The 27105-nt window shown below is 32.0% G+C and overlaps 1 protein-coding gene and 1 long non-coding RNA gene across 2 annotated transcripts; both read right to left on the bottom strand.

Moving 5' to 3' along the window:
- Nucleotides 1–94: 94 nt before the first annotated feature.
- Nucleotides 95–9671, bottom strand: LOC120078378. The gene is made up of 3 exons (XR_005481997.1): nucleotides 8916–9671; nucleotides 7899–8192; nucleotides 95–924 (listed from the first exon to the last, which is right to left on the bottom strand). It is a non-coding gene; the product is annotated as an uncharacterized LOC120078378 (long non-coding RNA).
- A 4508-nt stretch (nucleotides 9672–14179) lies between these two features.
- LOC120077274 (uncharacterized mitochondrial protein AtMg00810-like) lies at nucleotides 14180–14548 on the bottom strand. Its single transcript, XM_039031167.1, has one exon. It carries the CDS (start codon nucleotides 14546–14548, stop codon nucleotides 14180–14182), a length of 369 nt encoding a protein of 122 aa, XP_038887095.1.
- Between the last annotated feature and the right edge of the window lie 12557 nt (nucleotides 14549–27105).

Consider the following 27105-nt stretch of genomic DNA (forward strand, 5'->3'; position numbering starts at 1 on the left):
TGAATGAAATTTAAAAAATTCAATAACAACTTTATTGAAGAAATGATGAATAACATCTTTATTGATAATAGAATGTGTTTAACTTTACAAACTGTTAGTTTTAGGATAAAAACTCAACACTTGCGTCCTTAGCTCACTTACTTCACTAGATTGAGAAACAGTGTCATCAAGAGTCCTTGTGCCAAAATTCTGAGAGTTCTCCGCCATTGTTGATATGAGTTGGCTTGCTTCAGTCGATGTTTTGTCCGCTAAAGCTCCATTGGCAGACATATCAATGTTACTTCTCTTGGATGGAAGTAAACCTTAGTAAAAATATTGGATTAGATATTGTTCAGATATTTGGTGATGTGGAAAAGAAGCACACAATTGTTTGTATCTTTCTCAGTATTCATACAAAGATTCTCCAACACTTTGCTTAATTCCATATATTTCTTTTCTTATGTTATTAGCTTTAGATGTCGGAACTAATTTTTCTAAAAATTTCTTCTTCAACCCGCTCCAAGTAGTGATTGATCCCATTGGCAAGTAGTACAACCAATATTTGGCCACATCCTTCATAGAGAAGGGAAAGCCCTAAGATTAGGTTGTTCTTGGGTTATCCCATGCGGACGCATTCCATCACATGGTAGATGAAACTCCTTCATATGTTCGTGTAGGTCTTCGTCGGGTTGGCCTCCAAAAGTAGGTAGGAGATGAACAATCCTCGGTTTGAGCTCAAATGGGATGGTTGTCTCTGGATACACGATGTACAAAGGTTGTTGATTATAGTTCGGCTTCGCTAGTTCTCACAATGTTCGTTCTCTTGCTTTGCCCCTGCTTACGGTTGAGGTTATTCTTCTTCTTGATGTTGGTTTAACACTTCAAGTTTTTCTTGTTCTCTTCTTGCTCTTTCCCTTTGTAATCTCCTCTCCTCAAGGTTTATATCTACAACAAAATCACAAAGAAGACTCCAAAATGAGCAGGTCATGGACAAAAGGAAATCTTAATCAAACCTACTATTTTTGTGTTATTCTTTTATATATATATATTTTTAAAAGGAATTCAAGATTCTAAAAGACCAATTGTACGGTTCCCCGGCAACGGCACCAATTTGTTTAGTGCTAAAAATAAGTGTGGTTAATTCTATCTAACCCAAAACAAATGAAATTTATAAAACACACACAACTACTAATACTAACACGTAGTAATAGTGGAAGCTCGAGGTTGATCTATAGAGAATCTCTATTAATTGGCAAAATTGAACTTTGAATTCGAGAAGATAACAACTGGGGGAAGTTTGTTTGTAAAGAAACTAATAAAATTCAAAGTAAAGGCAATCGATAGGAAAATTTTTAGTAATAAGAGAAATGAGAGAGATTATGTAATAAATTTCAATGGAAAAATAAATCACGGGAATTTTTATGTATATTTAGCAAATTCTAATTAACTCAACAAAATTCATGCAATTAAGTTCCATAGTTCATTAAGGATTACCCCTAATGCCCTAATTAGTCAGTTAAACAATTGACTCTAATTTAATTCTTAATTTCTTCCCAAAGACATTCCACAATTAATCTTTAAATTGCATTAAACTCATGAGTTTTCTTAATTATGATGATTCTTGAAATCAAAAGACTGAAAATTCAAGATTGATTGTATGGATGTTGTAAATTAGTAGGTTCTTTCATGAAATAGGAAAAGAAGTCCAAGTTTTCTATCAAGACTACTAATTCTTGCAACCTAATTACAATTTTATTATAGAACCATGTAATTTTGCATATAAAAATTGATCAAAATTGAGTTGTCAATTCATTTTTAATCAATTTATTCAAAATCTCAGCAAGAACATTCAAGAACAAGTAATTACATGAATAAATTCAAAGAAAGTCTTAAGAAAATAATCTACATAATTCCCCAAGAAAAAAATTACCTACTCATGGAGATGTAAATTCTTCAAGAAATCTATTGAGAATTGCATAATTGCTACAAAGAATAAAGTAATTTTGACAGAATCTCTCTAAAATTTACAAAGAATAGCTCTTGGTGTTTGTGGGAATCAAAATCTCTCTAAAAGAAAAAGAATGAAGTTCTTTCTTCTTTGAAGTATGAAAATTGAAGAATTTGTACTGAAGAGGGTCGTAGCATTGCGACCCTACGAATTTAGAGGTCTAACGTTGGCTTGCATAGGCGCACACACACTTTTATTTTTTCATCATTCTTAGGAGTGTTGCAATGCTTCGTAGAGCGTTGGGATGCTGCACTGTTTTGCAGCAAAATGTAGCATTTTGTCTTGTAGCATTGGAGTAGCATTGGGTTGTGTTGTTTTGGGAGCGTTATAACACTCCGAGCATTGCTGAAGTGTGTTAATTTGCTTTAGTTGAGGGGTAGAATGGTAGTTTGATTTGATCTTTTTCTTAAGTGATTTGTTTGGTCTATTTTGGCTTGATTTAGCACCATATTCATTGTAATGACTTCATTGTTGTCGAGATTGGATTTTACCTATAATATATATATATATTAAGCAGATAATTGAAGTAGAATTAAGGGAATTAACATAGAAATCATGGTGACATAACATTTGGTCTATCTGCTTTTAAGCTTCTTTTGGTTCGGGGTGTAGGTGGGAACATATTTTAGGCTAAGTCGGAAGATTCTATTTGAACTCTCACCTTTGGTTTTTTTTTTTTTTAATTTCAATGTTTTGATGATCGATTATGATGATTGAAAGAAATACCTGGTCAATTTTATGTTTCTTTGGTGGTTAATCTCTTGCAAGATGGGGAAGGGAGTGGGTATTTGGAGGTTAAGTTTTTTAGCAAATTGAAGTAAAGAAGGGAAAGCAATCTCAAAGCCATTAGGCATGTGCTCAACATTCTCATGTTGGAGTTTGGAGATGTTTTGGTTATTTTAATTTTCATTATAAAAATAGGTTTTATAAAGAAGGAACAAAGGGGGTTCAGAAGTGGGTGTGATTGAAAAAATGGATTTTATAAAGAAGGGAAAAAGGGGGTTCAAAAATGGTTTGGGGAGTAATTGTTAAAAAATTAAGAGAGAGAAATGAAAGGCTTTTGGAGAGAAACAATTTGTTTTTTCTTAATTGTTCTGGATGCTGGTTTAAACTTGGTTTAAATATATTTTTTTTGTTAAAATTGAAGTAACTGGGATCCTATTCATTCTGCACATCTTTTTGTTCTCTTTTGATGTATTGAATGAGTTGATTTGCTAGATTATGATTTATTTCTAAGAATTGTTTATTATAATTTAACTAATGATGAGATAAAACATTTTGTTTATCATGCAGATATGAATGACATATATTCAGCTACTGAATAACAAATTCTTATTGTCTTTTGTCCTATTTAGAGATGATAAAACAAGCAATGAAAACATCTTTTCTATTGGTATTAATACTATTGTATAAAGGACAAACACGTAAGAGAATTATGAGTGGAAGTTCTTTCTATAGGCATCGAATTAAATAGTTAAACTTTTTTTGTCTAATTCATGAGAGTGATTTCATATGTCTCGAGACGACACGAATGAATAGGAGATGTTTTACTATACTATGTTATATGCTAAAAAAAGCTTGCAAATTAAGAGGCACGACAAATGTAGAAGTTGAGGAGATGGTTGCAATATTTTTACATATCCTTGCACATGGTGTTAAAAATAGAGTTATACGTCAAAATTTTGCACGTTCAGGAGAAACAATTAGTAGACATTTTAATATAGTCTTGAACTTTGTGATACGAATATATGAGTTATTACTTAAACATCCTGAGCCTATTCCTGCCAACTTCTTGGATGAAAAATGGAAATGGTTTAAGTTAATTTTTGTTTTATAGTTTTACTCATGTTTAAATATTAGTAGATGATTTAATTAATTTAGAATATTCTTTGTATGTAGAATTGTCTAGGGGCATTAGATGGAACCTACACTAAAGTCAATGTGGGTATTCTCAATAGACTTAGGTATCGAACCAGGAAGAATGAAATTGCTACTAATGTCTTAGGAGTTTGCTCCCAAGATATGCAATTTATCTATGTTTTACCTGGATGTGAAGATTCGGCTTTTGACTCAAGAGTTTTAAGAGATGTTGTATCTAGGAGAATGGATTAAAGATTCCAAAAGGTAACATGTATGATATTAGGATTGGTATGTAGTTTGGATTACAAACACGCTCTACATACATTCTCAAGTATTCAGTTGGTGTATTTAGGTTGTTACTATTTATATGATGCTGGCTATATAAATGGTGAAGGATGTTTGGCTCCTTACAGAGGACAACGATATCATTTAAATGATTGGATGCAAGGATACCAATAAAAAACTCCATCTGAATTTTTTAATATGAAGCATTCCTCTACGAGAAATGTAATATAACGAGTATTTGGACTACTAAAAGGTCGATGGACTATTCTTCGAGGGAAATCTTATTATCTAATAAAAGTTCAATGTTGCATTATAACAACTTGTTGTCTCATTCATAACCTTATAAGAAGAGAAATGCCTGTAGATATGTTAGAAGAAGATGAAGTTGGAGACACTCATTCAAATACTTTTGACATGGATAACGATCGAATAACCCATATTGAAAGTTCAAATGAATGGAAAAATTAGAGAGATAACTTAGCAATTGAAGCAGCAGAACGAGAAATGGACAACAATGATTTTTGGAGAGAAATGGATGGTTTTTATGTGCCTGATCCACCAATAGTTGGAGGGGAATAATGAATGGATCTATCTCAATGAGTGAAGTAGCAACGAATATATAATCTACTGCACATACATCAAATAGGTCTAGTAAGAAAAGAGCAAGAAGTGTAGACCCATTGGTGGCGGTAGTGAATGGTCTTGAGAATGTTATGAGCAGTAATCTTTCAAGCGCTAAGGATAATATTCAAGAAATTGTTGTGTTTTATCGATAGGTAGTGGAACGAGAGTCTACAAGAGAAGCACGTCGAAACTCATTAGTTAGTGAAATTAGAAAGGTAGATGGATTAAGTGTTCAACAAAGGGTGAGAACGGGTAAGATTATCACTAAAGACCAATCTCAGATTGACTATTTATTTAATCTTCTACATGATGAAAGATATGAATCCATAATGGAGGTTCTACAAGAAGATGTTCATTCTTAAACCGTGGGAATATCGTAATATCTTCTATGTAATAGGAGACTTTATAACATGTTATACATGGGCAATTATATATATATATATATATATATATATATATATATTTGTGCCCTTATCAAATGATGTGTACTCCTTATTTTGAGCTAGCATGTTAGCGCTTGCTAAGTATCCTCATTTTGAATGAGTGTTGCACTATACTCTTGTTTGTAACTACGAATATTGCCATAATATAAATGCTTATTTTATCTACGTTTAGTATTTATACTTTGATATTGGTCATATTTTATTTTTGGAATAAAAAATAATTTAATTACTTAAGGTTTTTTTTTTAATAATTGTAAAATAAAAATAAAACTGCACAAATTAGTTATTTAAAATCAATTAAGGAAAGTTTTTTTTTTATATTAGTTATATGCTTTATAATTGCACAAATTTTTTTAAAGTGACCACACAATTTAAACAAAAATAACATTTACTTGGGTAAAATCTAATAATATTCCCGTGCAACACCAAACACATATATTACTTATTCCTAGAAAAAGTTGATAACATTCAATTATTTTTAATTTCCAGCATACTATTTCTAGGCATTGACATTGTTTTCCTATGTACAACCAAACACCACATATAATTTTCAAACATTATTTTCCTAGTCATCTAAAAAATCTCAATCCAAACGTCCCCTCGATGCATGGGTAAAGGGATACACACGGGATCCAGTTTAATAACTCAAGTCACCGAATATTTCATTCCACGTGGTTCTGGTAGTGTCTGTCAACACGGATTGGGCTAATTTTTTAATCCATGTGATTTAGACCCTAATGGCCCATTTTGCTCTTTCAATTTAGGCCCTTTTAATTTTAACCAGCGTGGCATTCTTGGATCAGGTCATGGATTCGGTTCTGAGTCTGATGGTTCAAACGGGTCTGCTGGTCGAATTTCATGCCAATTTTGCTCCAAACTTAGTTGCCATAATTGTGTGAAGTTTTCTTATCAGGGTCGTCATCCACATCTCAATTGACATGACACATAACTCTATCAATTCTCAATCCTCTGGCAGAGGTGTTTAAAAAACCCGATAACTTGAAAAAATCGATCAACTTAACCTATTCCGTGCGGTTTGGGTTGAGTTGAGTTCGAAAATTTTATAGGTTGGGTTGATTCATGCATTCACCTAATATAACTCAAACCAACCCATACCAATCCAAATTTATTATTAAATTTTAAAAATATATTTTTTTTGTTACTTATAACACAATTATTTATATATATATTGATTTTAATTTTATTTAATTCCATTTTTTTAATAATTTATTCTTCAATCATTCTTAAAAGTAGTTTCTTTGCACTCTAGAAAAACAAATTTCACTATATAAATTGAAATTGAATAGTTAATCTTAATTCAATATATGAAAATAATTAAATTAGATTTTTACATATTTACATTTTACTTCTTTCAAGAACATAATTTTAAATAAATGAATTGATTAACCCAAACCAACCCAATCCAAATATTTCATGGTTGGGTTTGGATGGATTCATTTTTTAATAAGGGTTATTTGAGTTGAAGAAATTTATAACCCGAACAATTGGGTTGAGTCTAAAAAGTCTTTCAACCCAATCCATGAACATCCCTATTCTCCGGTGACAACTCTAATAATTTCTAGTTGTCTAATAATGGGTGTAACATTCATAAGACAATTGAGTTGGCAAATCACAATTTATTCAACAATTAAAATGGTAAAAAATTTGTCACGATTGGTAATGGCCAATTTTTAAGTATTTCAAAATACTAGCGGTGTACACTCTCAACTCCTTCTCATACCTTTAATCTTTCCAAACTTCTTCATGCTCCTGATCTCGCTACTAATCTTTTGATGCATTCACAAATTTTGTAATGATAATAATTGTAACTTATCATTGAAATTGACTAGTTCCTCATTCAAGATAAAGTTTACCGGCCGGACATTATACACCGGTGAAAGCATCAGCGATCTCTATCCAATTCCAAGCCCTTACATCTTATCTAATTCCATACTACGCTAAAAAAACTTACAATTTTCATGCAAAATAAGAGTGTTTGTTATGGAAATTTTAGTTTGGACATCCTAATCCAAAATTTTTTTGTTCATTTTTATCTTTTATTGATCTTTCTGCGGCTTGCTCTTTTTCTACTTGCGAATGGATTAGTTGTTTAAAACCTAAAATATCTAAATTAGCATTTTCTATGTCCTTTTCTACTTCTCTTAACCCACTTGAACTTGTTTAAAACGATGTTTGGGGACCATCTCCCATCATTTCTTCCAATGGATATTGTTAGTTGTTAGCTTTTCTTTACTTTCCCATTTTTAAAACGATGTTTGGGGACCATCTCCAACTTTTCTTTCCTATTTTTCCACTATTAACTGCCAATTTTACAGCAATTACCATATCGTTTTTTAATTCCTCTCTTAGTACTTATGCAATGCAAATACGAAGGAAATATGCAATTTTTAAGACAAAGGCCTTCTTAACCATGCAGTACTCATTACTTCCAACAACTCCCACAACTTATACTGAGGCTTCAAGATATTCTAAATGGAGATTTTCTATGTGTGAGGAATTCAATGCCCTCCAAGAACAAGGTACATGGTCTTTAGTACCTCCTCTCCCATCCATGAATGTTGTTGGTAAATGAATCGAATTCCTATGATGGGCTTTTGCCTCAGAAAAATTATACAAAACAGAGATAAATTACAAGATTAAACATGCTTTTAGAAGATTATTGGGAAAAGAATAATTACCTTTGAAGAACAGTCTTCGATATCTTCTCCCGATTTGATTGATTTTTCAACGACACATACAAACTCGTCAAGAATGAGACACCAGTAAGTATATCTACTCCATTATCCTCTTGGACAAGGATGGTTTGTGGGAACCAATTGAAATGAGAAGAAGAGGTGCAGAGAGTTTTTCTTGAGAGAGAGTGAGCGAGAATGTCTTTTTTCTCTTTAGAAAAAACTTAGAAGAACTTGCGAGATCATTTCCCATATAACCGTGAGGAGAGTTTATGACTCCCTTTCCCACTCACCACTTCCCTGCATTGGGAAGTTATTTAATTAATAAATTTATTAAATAAATTCTAGTTCAATTAATTAATTAATTAGTTAAATCTAATTTAACTAATTAATTAATTTATTAAATAATAATTAATTAAAATCTAATTTAATTAATTAACTTATTAATGAATTAAATCTAATTCAATTAATTATATATTTAAATTAATGTATATGTGAATCATATTCTAATATATATTTTCTCTCCTAACTTATAGTTTTAGTGTGAATCTCTTCCACATTAATTTTAACATATAGTTTAAATATGAATCCAATTTATATTAATTTAATATTTGAATCTTATTCAAATATTAATACTCTCATATTATAAATTGAATTTTGAATCTAATTTAAAATTAACTTTATATTATAATGCATCTCATATATCAATTCTCTTAAGTAACTTGAACATTTCAAATTCTTTCAATGTGAAATATCATTGTTTAACTCGTTGTGAGCTAGCAAATGAGCTTAATGGACCTAGTTATAAGCTCCAACGATACGAGAATAATTAATTAAATTTGTTAATTAAATTAATCAACATTCATTAACTATAGGGCACTCCACTAAAGACCCATAGTTGCACTCCTATAAACTATAGATTATTTATGTATCCATTGATTTGACCATTTTACGTAAGTCAATTCTTCACAAGTTGTTCATAATTACAGTTAAGTCAAGTTACCATTTCCCCCCTATAATTACCTTTTACTCCTCTAATGAACAATTTATTTATGGTCCTACCACAAATCAAGTCTCTCTCATGCAAGCGAGAGGGTGAGGCCTTGCTGTTCAAATCCTGGAGTTAGCAGTTAAGGCAACAACCTTTCTACTTACTCTCAAGTGAAGAAAGAGTGAATTCCATCTTGTGTAGCTATGTTCCCAGCTCCCCACTCGGTATCTCCCTTTAAGTGATAGGTATATTGAGTCTGCAACTAAGGTCATTCTCACTTGTACAAATTAAAGAACGACCCTCATGAGCAGGAATCACAACTCACTCAGGATTGAAATCGAGTTATTGAAGGAATTGAATCCTCACGGAAGCGTGTGAACACCATGCCAATGACAGTCAATTTTGAAAAATACACAAAACAAAGAAATAAAACTCATAATACGGAATAAACATTTACTTATATCATGCTTTTTGGGAGGAGAAAGGATAAGAAATACTAACCCTTGAATACTATCTTCACGTATTTCTTCTCTTGAACTGATCTCTCCGAACTCATGAACTCACGAACAAAAAATTCCTTATTGGATCTCAAACAAACATGTACAGGAAAATCTTCAACACAAGTACAGGAAAACTTATAGACACCACCACTTAGAATCCTCACTATTCTCAGGACAAGCTAGGATCTATGGGCTCTTAGTTTTGGTAGGGGAAGAAGTTTGTGTGAGAGAGATGAAGTGTTGAGGGAATTCTTTTATAGAGAGAAACAAAACACAGTTTTTATGTATATGCTTTTCAGTATTATGCAAAAATCAATTCTCTCTCTTTTTTTAACGAGAGAATAGGTGGGAGGCCCTCCACCACTACGCATCTGACTTTTATATGAATTAATTTATATATAAAAGCTAACATATATAAATTGAATTAATAATGTTAATTAATTAGCATTTAATTAATCAACTATTAAATATTACATATTTAATATCTTTGAATCATATTCAAACCACATTCTCTCATATAACCTATACTTTTATATGAATCACATTCACATAAATAATATTTGAATCTTATTAAAATATTTATCTCTCTCATATTATAAAGTATAATTTTGAATCTCATTCAAAATTAACTTTATATAAAATGTATATGTATACATTATATTTATTGTATCTGTATACAATTAATTCTCTTATTTAATTTGAACAATTCAAATTAATCCAAAAATAATTTATCCTTGTTTTACCTTTAATGAGCTAATGAGGATATCTGATGGATCTACAAATTAGAAGCTCTAGTGATACGAGATTAATTAATTAAACTCTTTAATTAAATTAATCAATATTCATTAACTGCATATCACTCAATTAAAGATCTACAACTACACTCTTCGCATTGTAGACACATTTCTGTGTCCATAGATATAACCAATCAATACTAAATCGACCCTTCACGAATTGCCATAACTACAACTGGGTTAAATTATTGTTTTACCCATATAGTTACATCTAATTTCTTAAGTACCACTGATTCCTCTAATGAACAAACAGTTTATAGTTCAACTATATACTAATCCCTCTCGAGCCAGTGAGAGGGTGTGGTCTCATTGTTCAAGATCTGAAATTACCTATCAAGGGAACGATTCATCTACTTATCCTAAAGATGGAAAGGAGTGAATTTCATCTTGTGTAGCTATGTTCCCAACTGCCTACTCGGACAAATCCCCACAATGGTAGGCTTATTTAGTCGACGAAACTGGCCACTCTCACTGATAGCACAAAAAATGTGCTATTTTCCTCTTCTTAATTCTAGGTCGTTACTATGTTTAATGTGTTTATTTGATGATTTTGTAGGTATTGAGCATCTTAAAGGTAGAATCAGTAGTTACGAGTTATTTGGGTGTTAGTTTGGAGCAATTAGGATATAATTTGAGCAACCAGGCTTCAAAGGGATATGAACGGACGAAAACACCCTGGACAGAGCGTTGTGATGCTCAAACGAGCATTGCGCAATGCTATAAGGTAGTAGCTACCTATTTTCTATAAAACAGGGCGGTGTTGCAATGCTACATGGGGCGTTGCAACGCTACAAATTGAAGATGAAAGCGCGCTGCAAGATAGAGTAGCATTGCAACACTAATTTGTGCAGCATTGCAACGCTACGACGCTGCACTATATATATGTTTCTTCGCTTTAGATCAGAAGAAGATGCCCACTTTTGGCCTCCAGTCGAATTTCCCCTCTCTTCTCTCTTCCACTTTGTATTTTGGGTGTTTCTTTAGTAATTTATCGAGTAGATGTCGGATTGTAGCTTCTCATCCTCCATGGAAAGATAAGGTTTTGGTTTCTTAGTTTAGGGATTCGGAGGAACTCGATGTAATTTCTTGAGATTTCGATTTATTGATGTATACAAACTTGTCTATGGGTTTTAATCCGAATTTATGTTTATGAATTGCATGAGTTTAATTGTTGATTGACGCCCAATAATTTTGTTGTATAATTCTAATGCTTTGTGATTAACTTGTAATATTTGACACATATTTATAAGTTAATTCCAAAGGAAGCAATAGGTTCGTTAGGCAAAAAGGATTGCTCCTATCAACCTAGAGAAAAACCATAATGATTGTTTAATTAGACGTTGGAAGTTAAACACCCATCTTAGCGTAATCCCTACAACTTAATGCAATTTGTTAATTTGTATGGAGTGAATTTGTTTTCTGTGCATTTTGATTAATTAGATAATTAGGATCATTGGTTGGGATTCCAATCAATTGGTGTAGGCATAAACAAGAAGTTTAAGTCATAAATTGGATCAATGATCTAAATTATATTGGGTGAATCTATCTCTCTAAGCTAAGATATCTCGATTAATTGTATTTCTATCTTTATTTTTCTTACACTTTATTTTATGCAATTTCGTAAACTCGACCTCTTCCACTCACCCATACAGACCGAAAGATTGTTCACAACTCACTCAGGATTAAGGTCGAGTCACCTGTGGTCCAGTCTTATATTGATGCATTGTATAGGATACCCCCACTTACATGTCATCACATGAGCACTTTGAATCAAATCATTTGTAACACTTACAACATTTGTAACATTTACAAAGTGGGACGTATCCATAATATTACTAGGATAAGGTACCCAACCATATTCATATACTATAAACCTTTTCGGTTATTTCTTGAGCACGATCCAACTGTATGTCAGTCATATACGGTTCAAGTTAATTCAATAACTTTGGATCTTAGTTTATTGGATTTTTGAGTTATGCAAAAAATAAATAACACGTTATCTATTTCAAATAAATAATACTATATCTATTCAATAATTTGCTTACAAATTTATAGTCTACGAGGTTCAGGACATAAATCTCAACAATTAGTTGTAAACGGATTTTTCGAACCAAATATAATACTGATGGTTCAATTGCTTGTCATAAAGCTTGACTAGTTGTTAGAGGTTATCATCAGGATGAAGGCTTCGATTTTTGTAAGAAACCTTTAACCCCATAGTTAAGAAGCTAACTATATGAGTAACTCTTACTCTTGCTGCTCAATATAATTGGTCCTTAACTTAACTAGATGTCACAAATACATTTCTCCATGGACTCCTTAATGTAATGGTTTATATGTCTCAATCTTCTGGGATTTTTGGATAAATCATGCCTCGATCATGTTTGTCTTCTTCACAGAAGTATTTATGGATTTAAACAGGCCTCTCAAGCATGGTTTGATTGATTTACATCTTATTTATTTACATTGGAATTTATTCCTCCTGCTGTTGACTCATCATCGGTCTATTGGATCTTCTTTGACTTACTTACTCTTTTATGCGGATAACATCATTATTACTTGACCTAACACTTCTTATATTAATTTTGCTCTTAAGAAGCAATTGACATTTGAATTTCATATCTCTAATCTCGACCCTTTAAAGTACTTTATGGGTCAGGAAGTTCACTTTTCGACTAATAATATCTTTATCAATCAAGCTAAATGTCTCATAGATCTCCTTACCGCTTCAGGAATGTCTTCTAGAAAATCATTTTCAACTCCCATGTCTACTATAGTTGATCTTTATATCCCACTGCACAACTATTCAATGATCCATCTCTTTACCGTCAGCTTGTTGGCTTTCTACAGTATCTCATATTTAATCACCCTAACATTTCTTTTTATGTAAATTGTGTAAATCACTTTATGCGTTGCCCAACTGTTGTTCAATTTTCAACTGTCAAACGCATTCTTCAGTATCTTTGTCACACTAAGGCACTTGGTATTATCTTCTACCAGGTGATTTATCTCTAAAAGTCTTTTATGACTCCGATTAGGCGTGAGGTACATCAAATCGTCGCTCAACTTCTGGGATCATTGCCTTTATCAGATCTAGTCCATCACTTGGTCTTTTAGAAAGCAACCCATTGTATCTCGCTCACCTACAAAAGTAGAATATCATTCACTTGCCACAACAATTGTAGATATTTATCGAATAAGACAACTCTTTTTTGTTCTTCATGTTCCATTGCCTACTCCTCCAACATTATTCTGTGACAATGTCTCTGTACTATATATGACTAATAATTCTATCTTCCATGCTCAAACCAAACATATTGAAATTGACTATCATTTTTGTTGTAAATTTACTGGTATTTTATTGAATAAATATTTGCTACACATTTACAATTGAAGAAAATAACATAAATATACATAAGGTGAATAACAACCAAGATAAATCTCCTAGTATTAAGCCTAAATTGTAGCTATGATACATATATAGCAACACCCTCCCACAAACTTAAGTTTGTAGAGTAGAGACCAACTAGAATTTGTGAAGCAACTGAGTAAAGTGACTAGGTGACAAAGATTTTGTAGAAATGTCAGCTGGTTGCTCTATGGTAGATACAAATCGTAAGAGTAGAGTGTTGCTTAGAAGAGGATGACAGACAAAATGACAGTTATTTTCAATATGCTTGGTACATTCATGAAATACATCATCGTGAGTAATTTGGATAGCACTTGATTGTCACAGTGAAGAATAGTAGCAGAGAGTTGAGCGGCCCACATATCTTTAAGGAGCCAACGAAGCCACAATAAATTTGAAGTAGTATCAACAAACGTACAATAATCAGACTCTTTGTTGGAACATGATACAAAAATTTGTTTCTTACTACGTTAGGAAATGAGCGAATCATGTAGATAAAAGCATTAACATGTGATGAATTGTCTATCAGTAGGATCACCAATCTAGTTAGCATTAGAGTAGCCAGATAGAATGAGGGATGACTGAGATGAAAACTAAAGTCCATGACCAAGACTACCTTTAACATAGCAAAGAATACGAAGAAGGGCAATAAAGTGTATAGTGTGAGGAGCTGCCATGAATTGACTGACAACATAAACTGCATAGGCAATATCTGGGCGAGTCACAGTTAAATAGATAAGATTGACAACAAGTTGTCGATATAGAGTGAGATTTTTGAAAGGGACACCATCAAAAGGGGTAAGACAAACATTCGGATCTAGGGGTGTTGAGGAGGTGGCAAAGTCAGTAATACCAAAACGAGCCAATATATTAGAGACATATTTTGCTTGAGATAAGTAGTACCCATCAAAGCGAGATGAGATCTCAAGGCCAAAATAACTAAGTGGTTCAAAATCTTTCATCTCAAAGTGTTATCCTAAATAACATTGCAGATCATATATGGCTTAAGAATCATCACCTGTAATAATCATGTCATCAATATATAAAAGAAGGATACAATATTAGGAAGAGTCTGATGAGTGAATAATGTTGAATCATGGGAGCTGAAAGTGAATCTCAATTGAGTGTTGGTGAAATTGAAAGTTGTAATCCACGCTTGTAGAACCTGTTTCAGTCCATATAATGCACGACGGAGAAGATACACTTTTTAAGGTGGAGAAGATGTGTCAGGTGGTGGCTTCATATATACTTCTTTAGACATGGTGCCATTAAGGAAGACATATTTAACATCCATCTGAATGAGGGGCCACTATTTGGCGCTGCGACCACCAAAAGATTGTGAACAGATGTCATTGAAGCAAAAGGAGTAAACGTCTATTCGTAATCAATACCATATTCTTAAGAATAGCTTTTTTTTCCACAAGTCGAGCTTTATAATATTCAATAAACCCATCAAAGTGAGGTTTGATTTTATAGATCTATTTACAGCCAATAGATTGTTTGCTTGGGGGTAGATAAATGTAATCCTAAGTATGAGTCTTTTCTAAAGCCTATAGTTCTTCATTCATTGCTTGCTACCAAAAAGGGTTAGTACTAGCTTCATGGAAAGACGATGATGCAATAAAGACATAGTAGTGAAAACATGATGATAATCATAGAGGTGATGGAGAGGTTCTCTTACCCGAGTGGAGCAACGAACTGAGGTGATTGAAGCAGGTTTAGGTTTAGCAGAGGAGACAGATGTTGACTTCGGGAGAGCAGAGATAGAAGTAGATTGATTAAGCTCGAAGATGGGTAGAGGATCAAGAGCGATCGTATCATCAGAGTTCAAGGCTGGTTTGGGAAAGTAGGGTCAGGAAATGATGAGTCAGTCTCTAGAAAAAAGGTATTAGAGGGATCAATGAAGAATGTTTGAAAATTGGATAGAGAGAGGTGTGAAAGTAGGAGATACTGAAAAACATACGATGCTCTAAAAAAGTAACGTAGTGAGAAATACATAACCGTTTAGAGATAGGATCCCAACAATGTAAATCTTTATGCTCAGTTCTGTAGCCAAGAAAATAATATAAACCGACACAAGTTTCAAGTTTAGTAGGTTCATGAGGATGTAAAAAGACAAATAAGCGTAATCAGAAATTTTAAGATGAAAGTAAGAAAGAGAAGCACCGTAGAGACGCTCAAACGGAGAGATGTTTTGAAGAACTGAAGAAGGAAGACAATTGATGGAGTGAAAAAAAGTGAGAACAACCTCTCCCTAAAACTTCTTAGGGCAAGAAGCAGCGAGAAGTTGGGCACTAATACAATCCAAAATATGGCGATATTTTTGTTCTGCTCGATCACTTTGTTGAGAAGTATGGGGACATGAACGATGAACAAGAGTACCCTATCAGGTGAGAAAGGAGAGTACAGTTAAATCCTTATACTCCATTGTTGGAGTTAATGTCCTAAATCAAGTTTTAACTTGTAGCTTGTAAAAACAAATTATATATCTAATAAAAAGAGGTATTTTATTAATGTTTAAACTGCATTAAATCAATCCAATAAACTAAATCCAAGGTTATTTTATGACATACGAGTGGATCACGTTTAAGTGATAACCTAAACGATTTATTTTAGATGGATAAGACTGGATACCTTATCCTGGTGACACTACAAATATGACTTGCTTTGTAGATGTTACAATTGTTGTAATGTACTACAATAGATCTGATCCTGATCGTTCATGTGGAGACATGCGAGCGGGGGATATTCTATACAAAGAGTTTGTATAAGACCAAAACGTGAAATGAATAGCCTCTCTATGTAACACTGTTGCTAGAAGAGACTTACATTTCACTAGGATGATCATAGGTGATTTGACCTTAATCCTAAGTGAGTTGTGAACTTTTGTTTATGAGGGCAATCCTTTGATTTGTATGGGTAAGAGTGGTCATGTTAGCCGACTCAACAAGCCTACCATTTTTGGGACTTATCCGAGAAGGGAGCTAAGAATACAACTACACAAGATGAAATTCACTCCTTTCCCAACCTTAGGGAAAGTAAATAAATTGCTCCATTAATAGCTGATTCCAGGTCTTACACATTGAGGCCTCAACCTCTCACTGGCTCGAGAGGTGTTATTTTATAGTTGGACTATAAATTGTTTGTTCATTAAAGTGATTAGTGATATTTAAGGAGTTAGATGTCACTACAGCGGTAAAACGGTATTTTGACCCAGCTATAGTTATTAGCAATTTGTGAAGAGTCGACTCATTAATGATTGGTTATATCCATGGACACATAAATAAATCTACAGTGTGAAGAGTATATCTATCAGTCTTTAGTGAAGTGACCGATAGTTAATGAAAATTGATTAATTTAATTAAATAGTTTAATTAATTAATCTTATATCATTGGAGCTTCTAATCTGTAGGTCTATAAAGTCCACTTGTTAGATCACTAAAGGATATATTAGAGGAATGGTTTGAATTGTTCAAATCAATTGCAAATTAATGAGATTAATATAATATGGTTAATTATAGATGTGATCTATAATTAAGAGAGAAAAATATTTGAATATGATTCAAATATTAAAGAGATGTATACATATAAATATGTGATAATTATATGTTGATTAATTCTATATTAAATATGATTTAATATAGTCATTTAATTGACTAATTAATGGTTAATTAATTCATTAATTAATTTTTGACAAGTAAAGATAAATAAACATGTGATGTTTATTTATTTATTAATTAATTATATATATTAAATTGGATTTAATATATGGTTATTTAATTATTGAACTAATTAATTAAATAAAAGTTATTTAATTAAATTAGAACTAGAGTAGGAATAGAAAAGACTAGGAGAAAGGGGTCACCCTTCCTCTTTATAAAGATCTTCATGGTTAAGGTTTGTGATATAGTTGAATTGGGAATTTTGAATCCTAGTCTCCTACTACTCTCAAAATCTCTCTGGTTTTCTCTACTACTTCTTCCTCTTCCAAGTCTTGGAGACCACACATCCAATTCTTGGGATCCTAGAGAATAATAAGGTTTTACTTACGGTGATGTCCCTTGATCATTGAAGAGACGTCTCGAAGAAGACACAGAGGGAGTCGTAAAGAATTTGAGAATCTACAAAGATAAGGTTTAACTCTTCCCACTTTTCTTCTCTTAAATGCATGCTAATCATGATTGTTTATCCATTATGTTATTATTTTATAATGTATTTTGTTTATGTAAAATAAAAAAAAAATAAAAAAAATAAAAAAATTGTAAGGCGATCACACGTTTCCCCTTGGGATTTGATTCCTTCAATTGGTATCAGGGCCCAATTTGTGCAATTTTTTATTTTCGATTTTTTTGAAACAAAATCAAGATAGAATGGTGGGTTGCTTTTAAAATATATTGATGAGATGTATGTAGTTTTAATTGTGGTTTGCGGGTTGACTGTTTAGGATTTTTCCATTTAGATTTACGGTTTTAATTGATGAGATCAATGTAAAACCCAGTGTCTATGGGTATTTTTTTTTTTTTACTATAAATCGAGCCTATAAGTCCATGTCTTTTGTGGCAAAAGTTACTGTGAAAAAAACCTGGGAAAATAGAGGGAAAACAAGAAAAAAAAATAGAGAGAAACAATGTAATGTAGTTTGGTTTTTCAGGGATAGCTTTTACAAATTTGTCGATAACTGGAGTTCTCATCGTTGGATCATGCTAAAATTTGGTTAGTATGTTGAGAACACCTAGGGTCTCGTTTTGAATGGTTGGATAGTTGTTTTGAGTTTTGGTGTATCCACCATCGCCACTGAACAGAAGCAATTTTTTTTTGTCTTTTTCCTTTTTCTTTTGGGATTTTCTAAAATCTAGGGTTTTAGATTTTATTTTATTTTTTAGGAATGTCAATAGTTGGTCAACTTTTTCATTTTGTTAATTTAATTATCATGAGATGTAAGATTTAAATTATTTTGAATGGTGCCTAAAGTACGCCATTTAGATTCAAAATCTCACCATAGGATAAATGTGTTCATGCATCAAGTCAAAATGTAATTGTTATATTTTTGGATACATGATTAAATTAGCATGCTCATGCATCTTAGTATAAATGTTATATCATTTTAGATGTATGGTACATTAAGCATGTTCATGCATCATACTAGGTTATAATTGTTATAGTGTATGATGACATGATGATATGTGTGCTTAATAATTGTTAGATATAAGTGTTACATTTTTCAATTAAAATAAGTTTTGCATTGAGCATGACATTACTTAGATAAATATAAATGTTATATTTAATCAATGTCTTTGAATGTAATTATATATTTTATTTTTCATTATTTTATAATGGTTATAAGTATAATGAAATTAGAATTAAAATCTATAATAAAGAGTTGCATGCAAACATAAGTCCAATTTAATTTTAAATGCTTTAGAAATAATTCACCTAGAGTTATGTTAAACACGTTTTTAATGAGATTAGAAATAGGGTAATCTTTTAATTCGTTTTAATAGGATTAAAATGAATTTCAATAAGAGTTAAATTTATAAAATAATTGCCCATAATGGACCTTGTCTAAGGAAAATTCTGTCTAGGCTGAGGTAGCTAACGAAGATGGAACACCTTTACCTGGGAACTGTCTGAAAGGTGAATTGGGTAAATATTTTATAAGCATGCAATAAATGATTGACTTCGTTAAAAAGTTTAACAAATGAAGTCACATATTGTTGAAATATTCAATATAAGCATTATATTGAGCAAATTAACAAAGACTTAGTTAAAATTAATTAGCTGGTTTTTACTAGGTTAATAAACCCATTTTTGTAAAATACTCAGTGGGAGGAAAAAGATATATACGATATGTCAATTTTTCCACTCACATTGTTCCTAAAAGTTATTCTGGTGTAATGATTGGTTGAGAAGTGTCTCAAATCAGGGAAGGGGTGACTAACCACTCTTTGGTGACTTTTGTTCTAAATCACTGAAGCATCATTGCAAAATGAAACAATGTTGGGTTCATTATTAGTTTTTGCTAAACTGATGGGATTAAACTGAATTTTTGCATAAATGTCTAAAATAAGTAATTTGTTTTGTATAAGAAAAAATGACTAGCGCTTCAATGAACATTCTTAATGCTGAAATATTGACTGAATTCAATTACACAACTTGGAAAGAATCGATTCAAACTATGTTCGTGGTTAACGACATTAACTTCGTCTTGACTGAGGAATATTCTCCAGTTTTAATGCTTAATGCAACAGGAAATGTTCGTGATGCATACAAAAGGTGGACGAAGGCCAATATTAAGGCTCGAGTTCACATTTTGGAAAGCATACCTGATGCCTTGGCCAAAAGATTTGAGAGCATGATCACTTGCACTTCAGATCATGCAATCAATGCAAGAGTTGTTTAAGCGAGTGTCCTCACAATTCAAGCAGGATGGGGTTGATATAGACGAAACCAATAATGTCAACTTCTTATTTGAACTCCGGTCCGTATTGAATGTCAAGGGACAAATAGAGGAGGCAAAAGTTACTAAGTTTAATGAAGTTTATCAAAGATGTTTGACCTTGGAGGAAAAACTTAGAGTTCATAATAAGGGTGTTCAAGTTGATTCCACTGCTCTCTAGAATAGGAAGAGATTCAATGATAGTCAATTTGATTTACTTATCCTGGAGTCGTGCTTAGTAAAGAATAATGATTCTGACTAGATAGTTGATCCAGGGACTACTAATCATATATGTTCTTCCTATTCGGGATTTAATTCATGGAGAGAATTGGAAGTTGGGGAGATGACTCTTCGAGCTTGTACTGGTGAGGCCATTTCAGCTGTTGCCGTAGGCAGGCTTAAGTTACTTTTAGTCAAGAAACGATATATGTTATTAGATGACGTATATGTAGTTCCTAATATTAAAAGGAATCTAATCTCTGTTTCTTGTATGATTGAGCAAAATCATTCTTGCTTCTTCTATGGAAGTAAAGTGTCTATTTTAAAAAACAGGATGGAGAAAGGATTTGCTTCAAAAGAAAGTAACTTATATGTATTAAGGCTATTAGTTACAAAGGTTGTCCTAAATATTGAAATGTTCAGAACGGCAACAACTGATAAGAGACCAAGGATTTCATTTAAAGAAAATTCTCAACTTTGGCATCTGATGTTAGGTCACATTAATCTCAATAGGATTACTAAATTGGTGGAGAAATTGGTGAAAAGTGGACTTCTAAATAGTTTAGAAGAAAATTCTTTACCTATGTGTGAGTCATACCTTGAAGGCAAGATGACAAAACGACATTTTCCTGGAAAAGATTATAGAGCCAAAGAAGCCGTAGAACTTATATATTTAGACCTCTGTGGTTCGATAAATAAGAAGCAAGGGGTGGGTATGAATATTTTATCTCTTTTACAGATGATTATTCAAGATACTGGTATCTATACCTAATGCAAAACAAGTCTGAAGCACTTGAAAAGTTTAAGGAATATAAGACTGAGGTTGAAAACTTGTTAGGTAAAAAGATAAAAACACTACGATCTGATCGTGGTAGACAATATATGGACTTAAGATTTTAGAACTATATGATAGAACATGGAATTATTGGAGCTTATGCCCTAAATCTCGTGCGTCCTATAGTTTGTAATTGTAATGTACAAAAATTTTATTTATTTAATCAAATATGAGATGTTTTATTCAATATTTAGTAGCATTAATCCACAAACCAATAAATTAACATCCAAGGTTATCATCTCTAGCTTAAACATGTATTTAGAGATATATAGGTGAATCATGTTTAAGTGATAACCTAAATGGTCTGTAATAGATGGATAAGGCTGGATACCTTATCTTGGTGACATTATGAATACGACCCGCTTTGTAGATGTTACAATTATTGTAAAGTGCTACAAATGATATGATCCTGATCAATCATATAGAGACATGTGAGCATGGTGTTTATACAAAGAAGTTTGTATAAGACCGGACCACGAAATGAATAGTCTCGTTATATAACACTGTTCATAATAAAGATCTATATTTCACCAGGATGACCATAGGTAACATGACCTGAATCCTGAGTGAGTTGTGAACTCCTACCCATGAAGGCAGTCCTTTAGCGTTTAAGTTTACTTCCAATGTATTAAATAACAATATTGTATCAAAGACTTTCCCTCTACAGTTGTTATAAGAGTTTCATATAAATTCTTATCGAAGTTGCACATACAATATCAATAGAGAAATTTCAGGTGTTCCACATGCAATGTACTGAGGGAGTTCAACGAAGAGATACAACAATCTTCAATATTGAACGAGGGAAAATATTACTAGATTTTTTTTGTGATTTGATTATTGATATTATTATAAATAGTATGATAATAGATGCCCATTAGATGCTCAATAGTGTCCATTGACCATGTATGATACCCCATTTCCCAAAGTGTTGTCCATGTGTGTCAACATTGTACATTATTAGTGTCCATGTAATCTACCTCCTACTTGCCAAATTACCTATAAATAGTAGCATTTGGTGGGTTTTGGAAGACACACACATCAAATTCAATGAAAATTAGAGAAAGTGCAGAATTGAGAGAAATTTCTTATTTTATATTTTGCTAATTTATTTTATTTTAATTATTTATATATTATGTTTAATTTATTTTAATATTTATTTATTTTGTTATTATATTATATTATATTTATTTCAATATTATATTTTTATTGGTAACCGTGTTCCCATTATGCTCCTCAAGTTCACAACACGTTATCAACACGAGTTTCTATTGTTTTTCCCACTAAAGGTAGGTCCTAAAAGTATGTCAGCCTTTTCCTCTTCGTTGTAATTAATAAATTTGATGTTATTTTGCATATTTAATATCTATTAAATTTCTAATATAAATATAATATTTTGTAATAGTGTTACTATGAAAAATATTACAAATTAGAATTTTTAGCATTTGACATTAATGGTAATAATTAATTCTCATTAGTGTTTGATGCCAAAATACACTTGGATGCCTAAAAAATGTGATCATTAGAAAATAATTTATCGTCCTAAAGCTCATCAGAAATGGATGCACTTGAGGCTCCAAAGTTTTAAATCGATATGTTAGAGAAGATATTTTTCAACATCTCGGATATGCTTCTACAGTAGCAATATCGAGAGAAATATTTTAAAAGTATAATGCACTCAACTGATTTCTTCTCGTGGCTGAATGAAATAATGAGTTGTTGACTAAAAAAAAATGAATTGCAACCAACTAGAGCAACACATTCTTTGAAGTGAATGTTGTAAATTTTAATAATTGTGGATGAAAAAATAATTAATCTCGACCAATTGGGAGGACACAATTTCCTGAAATGAATACTGTGAATTCTAATAATCGTGGTCGAGATCATGGTCGTGGTTGACGTTGTGACAATGGCAGAGGAAGAAAAAATTATTATTTTTATAGTATAATCATTCAAATTTCAAAAGAACCACATAAAATGATGATCACAAAGAAAAAACTCCACAAGATAAGAGTTCAAAAAGTGTTGAAAATAAATGCTTCTGATGCGGGATGACTGGGCATTGGTCACTTACCTGTCATACGTCAAAATACTTAGTTGATCTCTATTGAGCCTCCCTAAAGGAAAAAGGAAAAAATGTGAAAGTAAATTTTGCATGCTAGGATAATGAGATATTTTACCCATCCAATACAACAGATTTGGATGTCACACATTTTTCTCCTGAAGAGAAATTTGGCATAATTGATGGCATAACAAACGTTTCTTTTGATTTTGAGAATATTTAGTATTAATGTTGTCCATTTTTAATTTTCATGTTTTTTTCCTTGATTATTTCTTTTAATGAAGAAACTTGGATCATTTTTATATGTTGAGTGACTAAAAAATGAGTAAAGAAGATCTATGTCTGGCATATAGTGCAACTACACATACAATACTTACAAGTAGAAAATATTTTTCAAGACTGACAATGCTGAAAGAAAAAGTCAATACGTATCATGTTCTGCAAACCTAATTGAAACGTTTGGAAAAGCAAATAATAATTTTCCTAGAGGAACAAAATTTACAATTGTCAATGTATTGTTCTCTAGTCAATCATAGAGAAATCTACTTAGTTTCAAAGATATACATTGCAATGGTTATCATATTGAGACTAATATAAAGAATAATATGGAGTATCTTTATATCATATCTACTATCTAATATAAAAAACGTATATTGGAAGATTTGTCTGCTTTATCTTTTAGATTATATTATATCCATATATGGGAAATTGAAACATATGCAACAATGAATCTGAAATTCATGAATCCAGACATATTTACAATTTGACATGACCAATTGGGTCATCACAGATCTATAATGATGAGAAATATTATTGCAAATTCAAATGGACATCTATTGAAGAGCTAGAAGATTCTTCAATCTAATGAATTATCATGTGATGCTTGCTCTCAAGGCAAATTAATCATTAGACCATCAATAACCAAAGTGAGGACTGAATCACTTAAATTTTTAGAACGAATTCATGGTGATATATGTGGACTTATTAACCTACCAACCTACCAAGTGGACTATTTAGATATTTTATGGTATTAATAGACGCATCTAGCAGATTGTCACATATGTGCTTATTATCAAGTTGAAATCTTGCATTTGCAATATCACTTGCTCAAAGAATTAAGTTAAGAGAACAATTTCCTAATTATACAATTAAGATCATTTATCTTGATAATGTTGGTGAATTTACATCCCAAGCTTTTGATAATTATTGTATATCAATTGGGATAAGTGTTGAACATCTTGTAGCTCATGTTCATACACAAAATGGTTTAGCAGAATTACTCATAAAAAGTTTGCAGTTAATTGCTAGAACATTGTTTATGAGACTAAGCTTCCTACATCTATATGGGGGCTATTTTACATAGAGTGTAACTTGTACACATTAAGCCAGTATCTTATCATAAGTACTCACCATTACAATTAGCTTATGGTCATGAGTCAAATATTTTCCATTTGAGAATTTTTGGATGTGCAATGTATGTTCCAAGTGCTCCACCACAATGTACTAAGATGGGTCCTCAAAGGAGGTTAGGAATATATATTGGATATGATCCCGAATCAATTATTAAATATCTTGAACCCCTGATGGGTGATGTATTTACTGCACGATTTGTTGATTATCATTTTATTGAGACAAATTTTCCAACATTAGAAGGAGGAACTAAAAAGTTAGAATGAAATTACATGGAATTCAACGTTAATGTCTCATTTAGATTCATGTATAGATCAATGTGAACTTGAAGTTCAAAAGATAATTCATTTTCAAAATATAGCAAATCAGTTACCAGATGCATTTATAGATGCAAGACAGTAACTAAATCACATATACCAGCTGCGAATGTTCCATCGAAAATTGATATCTCAACACATCAAGTTATCACTAATGAGTCTGGAACACGCTAAAAGCGTGGTAGACCAATAGGTTCTAAAGATAAAAGTCCTTGAAAATGAAAAATAATAAATAGGAAAAAAGACTTGGTTGAGGATATAAATACCTATGAAGAAATCTTTGACATGATTAGTGATAAAGGCGAAATACCTAAAGATATATGAGATTTCAATAAACTATGTCATGACAGGAAAAAGATAGAACCAAACTCATGTAATTATTAGCAACATTTTTGCGTATAATATTGTTCTTGATATTATATCTGAAAGTGAGGATCCTGAACCAATATATGTTGAAGAATATCGACATAGAAAAGATTGACTTCAGTAGAAAGAAGCAATCGAAGCAGAATTAAACTCACTTTCAAAACATCAGGCTGTATAGTCGACCTTATTAGATCGAATTACTGTATTTATTCAAGCAATCCACAATTGTCAAACTTGTGGGATAAAAATGGGTATTTATGAGAAAAAGAAATGGAAATAATGTGGTCACAAGATTAAAGCAAGGCTAGTTGCACAATGTTTTTCACAAAGGCCTGGTATTGATTATGAGGAGACGTATTCTCCGGTGGTGGATGTAATCACATCAAGATATTTAATTAATCTGACTTTGTATGAAAATCTAGATATGCGTCTTATGAATGTAGGCACAACATATTTATATAGATCTCTTGATAATGATATTTATATGAGAATCCCATAAGGATTTAAGATACATGAAATATATAAATCAAATTCCCAAGAATTGTATTCAATAAAGTTATAGACTATATGGATTGAAACAATCAAGACAAATATGGTACAATCGCTTGAGTGGAAATTTGTTGAAAGAAGGATATAAAACAATTGAATATGTCAGTGTGTTTTTATAAAGAAATCATAGACATGATTTATTATTATAACTGTATATGTTGATGGCTTAAATATAATTGGGACTCCTGAACTTTCAAATACAATAAAATATCTTAAGAAAGAATTTGAGATGAAGGATTTCGAATGAACAAAATTTTGCCTTGGCTTGCTATTTGAGCATTTAGCAGATGAGATATTTATTCATTAGTCAACTTAGACAAGAAAAGTTTTGAAAAGATTTTATATGGACAAAACACATCCATTGAACATACCAATGGAAGTTCGTTCACTAGATATGAAGAAAGATATATTTCGACCTTGAGACGATAATGAAGAACTTCTTAGTCCTGAAGTAACATATCTTAGTGCAATTAGTGCACTTATGTATCTTGCTAATAGTACAATACCAGATATTGCATTTCCAGTAAATTTATTAGCAAGATATAGTTCTTCTTCAACGGAAGACATTGGAACGAAATTAAGCATATGCTCTGTTATCTTCGAGGAACGGTTTGTTTTATTCAAATAAATCAAATTTTGATCTAGTTGGTTATGTAGATTCTGGATATTTATCTTATCCACACAAAACTAGATCTCAAACAGCTTATCTATTCACATGTGGAGGAACCGTTGTATTGTGGCAGTCAGTGAAACAGACCATAACAGCTACTTCCACAAATCATATTGAAATTCTTGCAATTCATGAGGTTAGTTGAGAATGTATATGGCTAAGATTAATGACTCAGCACATTCGTAAAACATATGGTTTTGTCTTCTAATAAAAATCTTCTGACAATATTATACGAAGACAACACAATATATCTATCCCAAATCAAAGGATGATATATTATAGGAGATAGAACAAAACATATTTCACCAAAGCTTTTTTACACTCATGATCTTGAAGAAAATTGTGATATTACTGTACAACGAATTTGTTTGAAAGATAACCTGGCAGATTTATTTACAAAGACATACTAAAAATGTTCACGGGGTGGGGGGGGGGGGGCGGGTGGGGGAGAGGGCCATTCCCCATCCTCGTCCCGTTCTCTATTTCATTCCCCATCCCCGTGAAGTTCCCCACGGGGATCGGGCGGGGGAATTTTTCTCGTTATTTTTTTTTTTTGTAAAAATCCAATTAATTTAATCACTAGTGTGAGTAAATTTTAATTAAATAATTAACTTTATCACTAAATTGTTTAGTATGGTTAGTTTTGTATGACAACTTG

This window comes from Benincasa hispida, chromosome 5 (genome assembly GCF_009727055.1).
Source record: "Benincasa hispida cultivar B227 chromosome 5, ASM972705v1, whole genome shotgun sequence".
Taxonomy (NCBI): domain Eukaryota; kingdom Viridiplantae; phylum Streptophyta; class Magnoliopsida; order Cucurbitales; family Cucurbitaceae; genus Benincasa; species Benincasa hispida.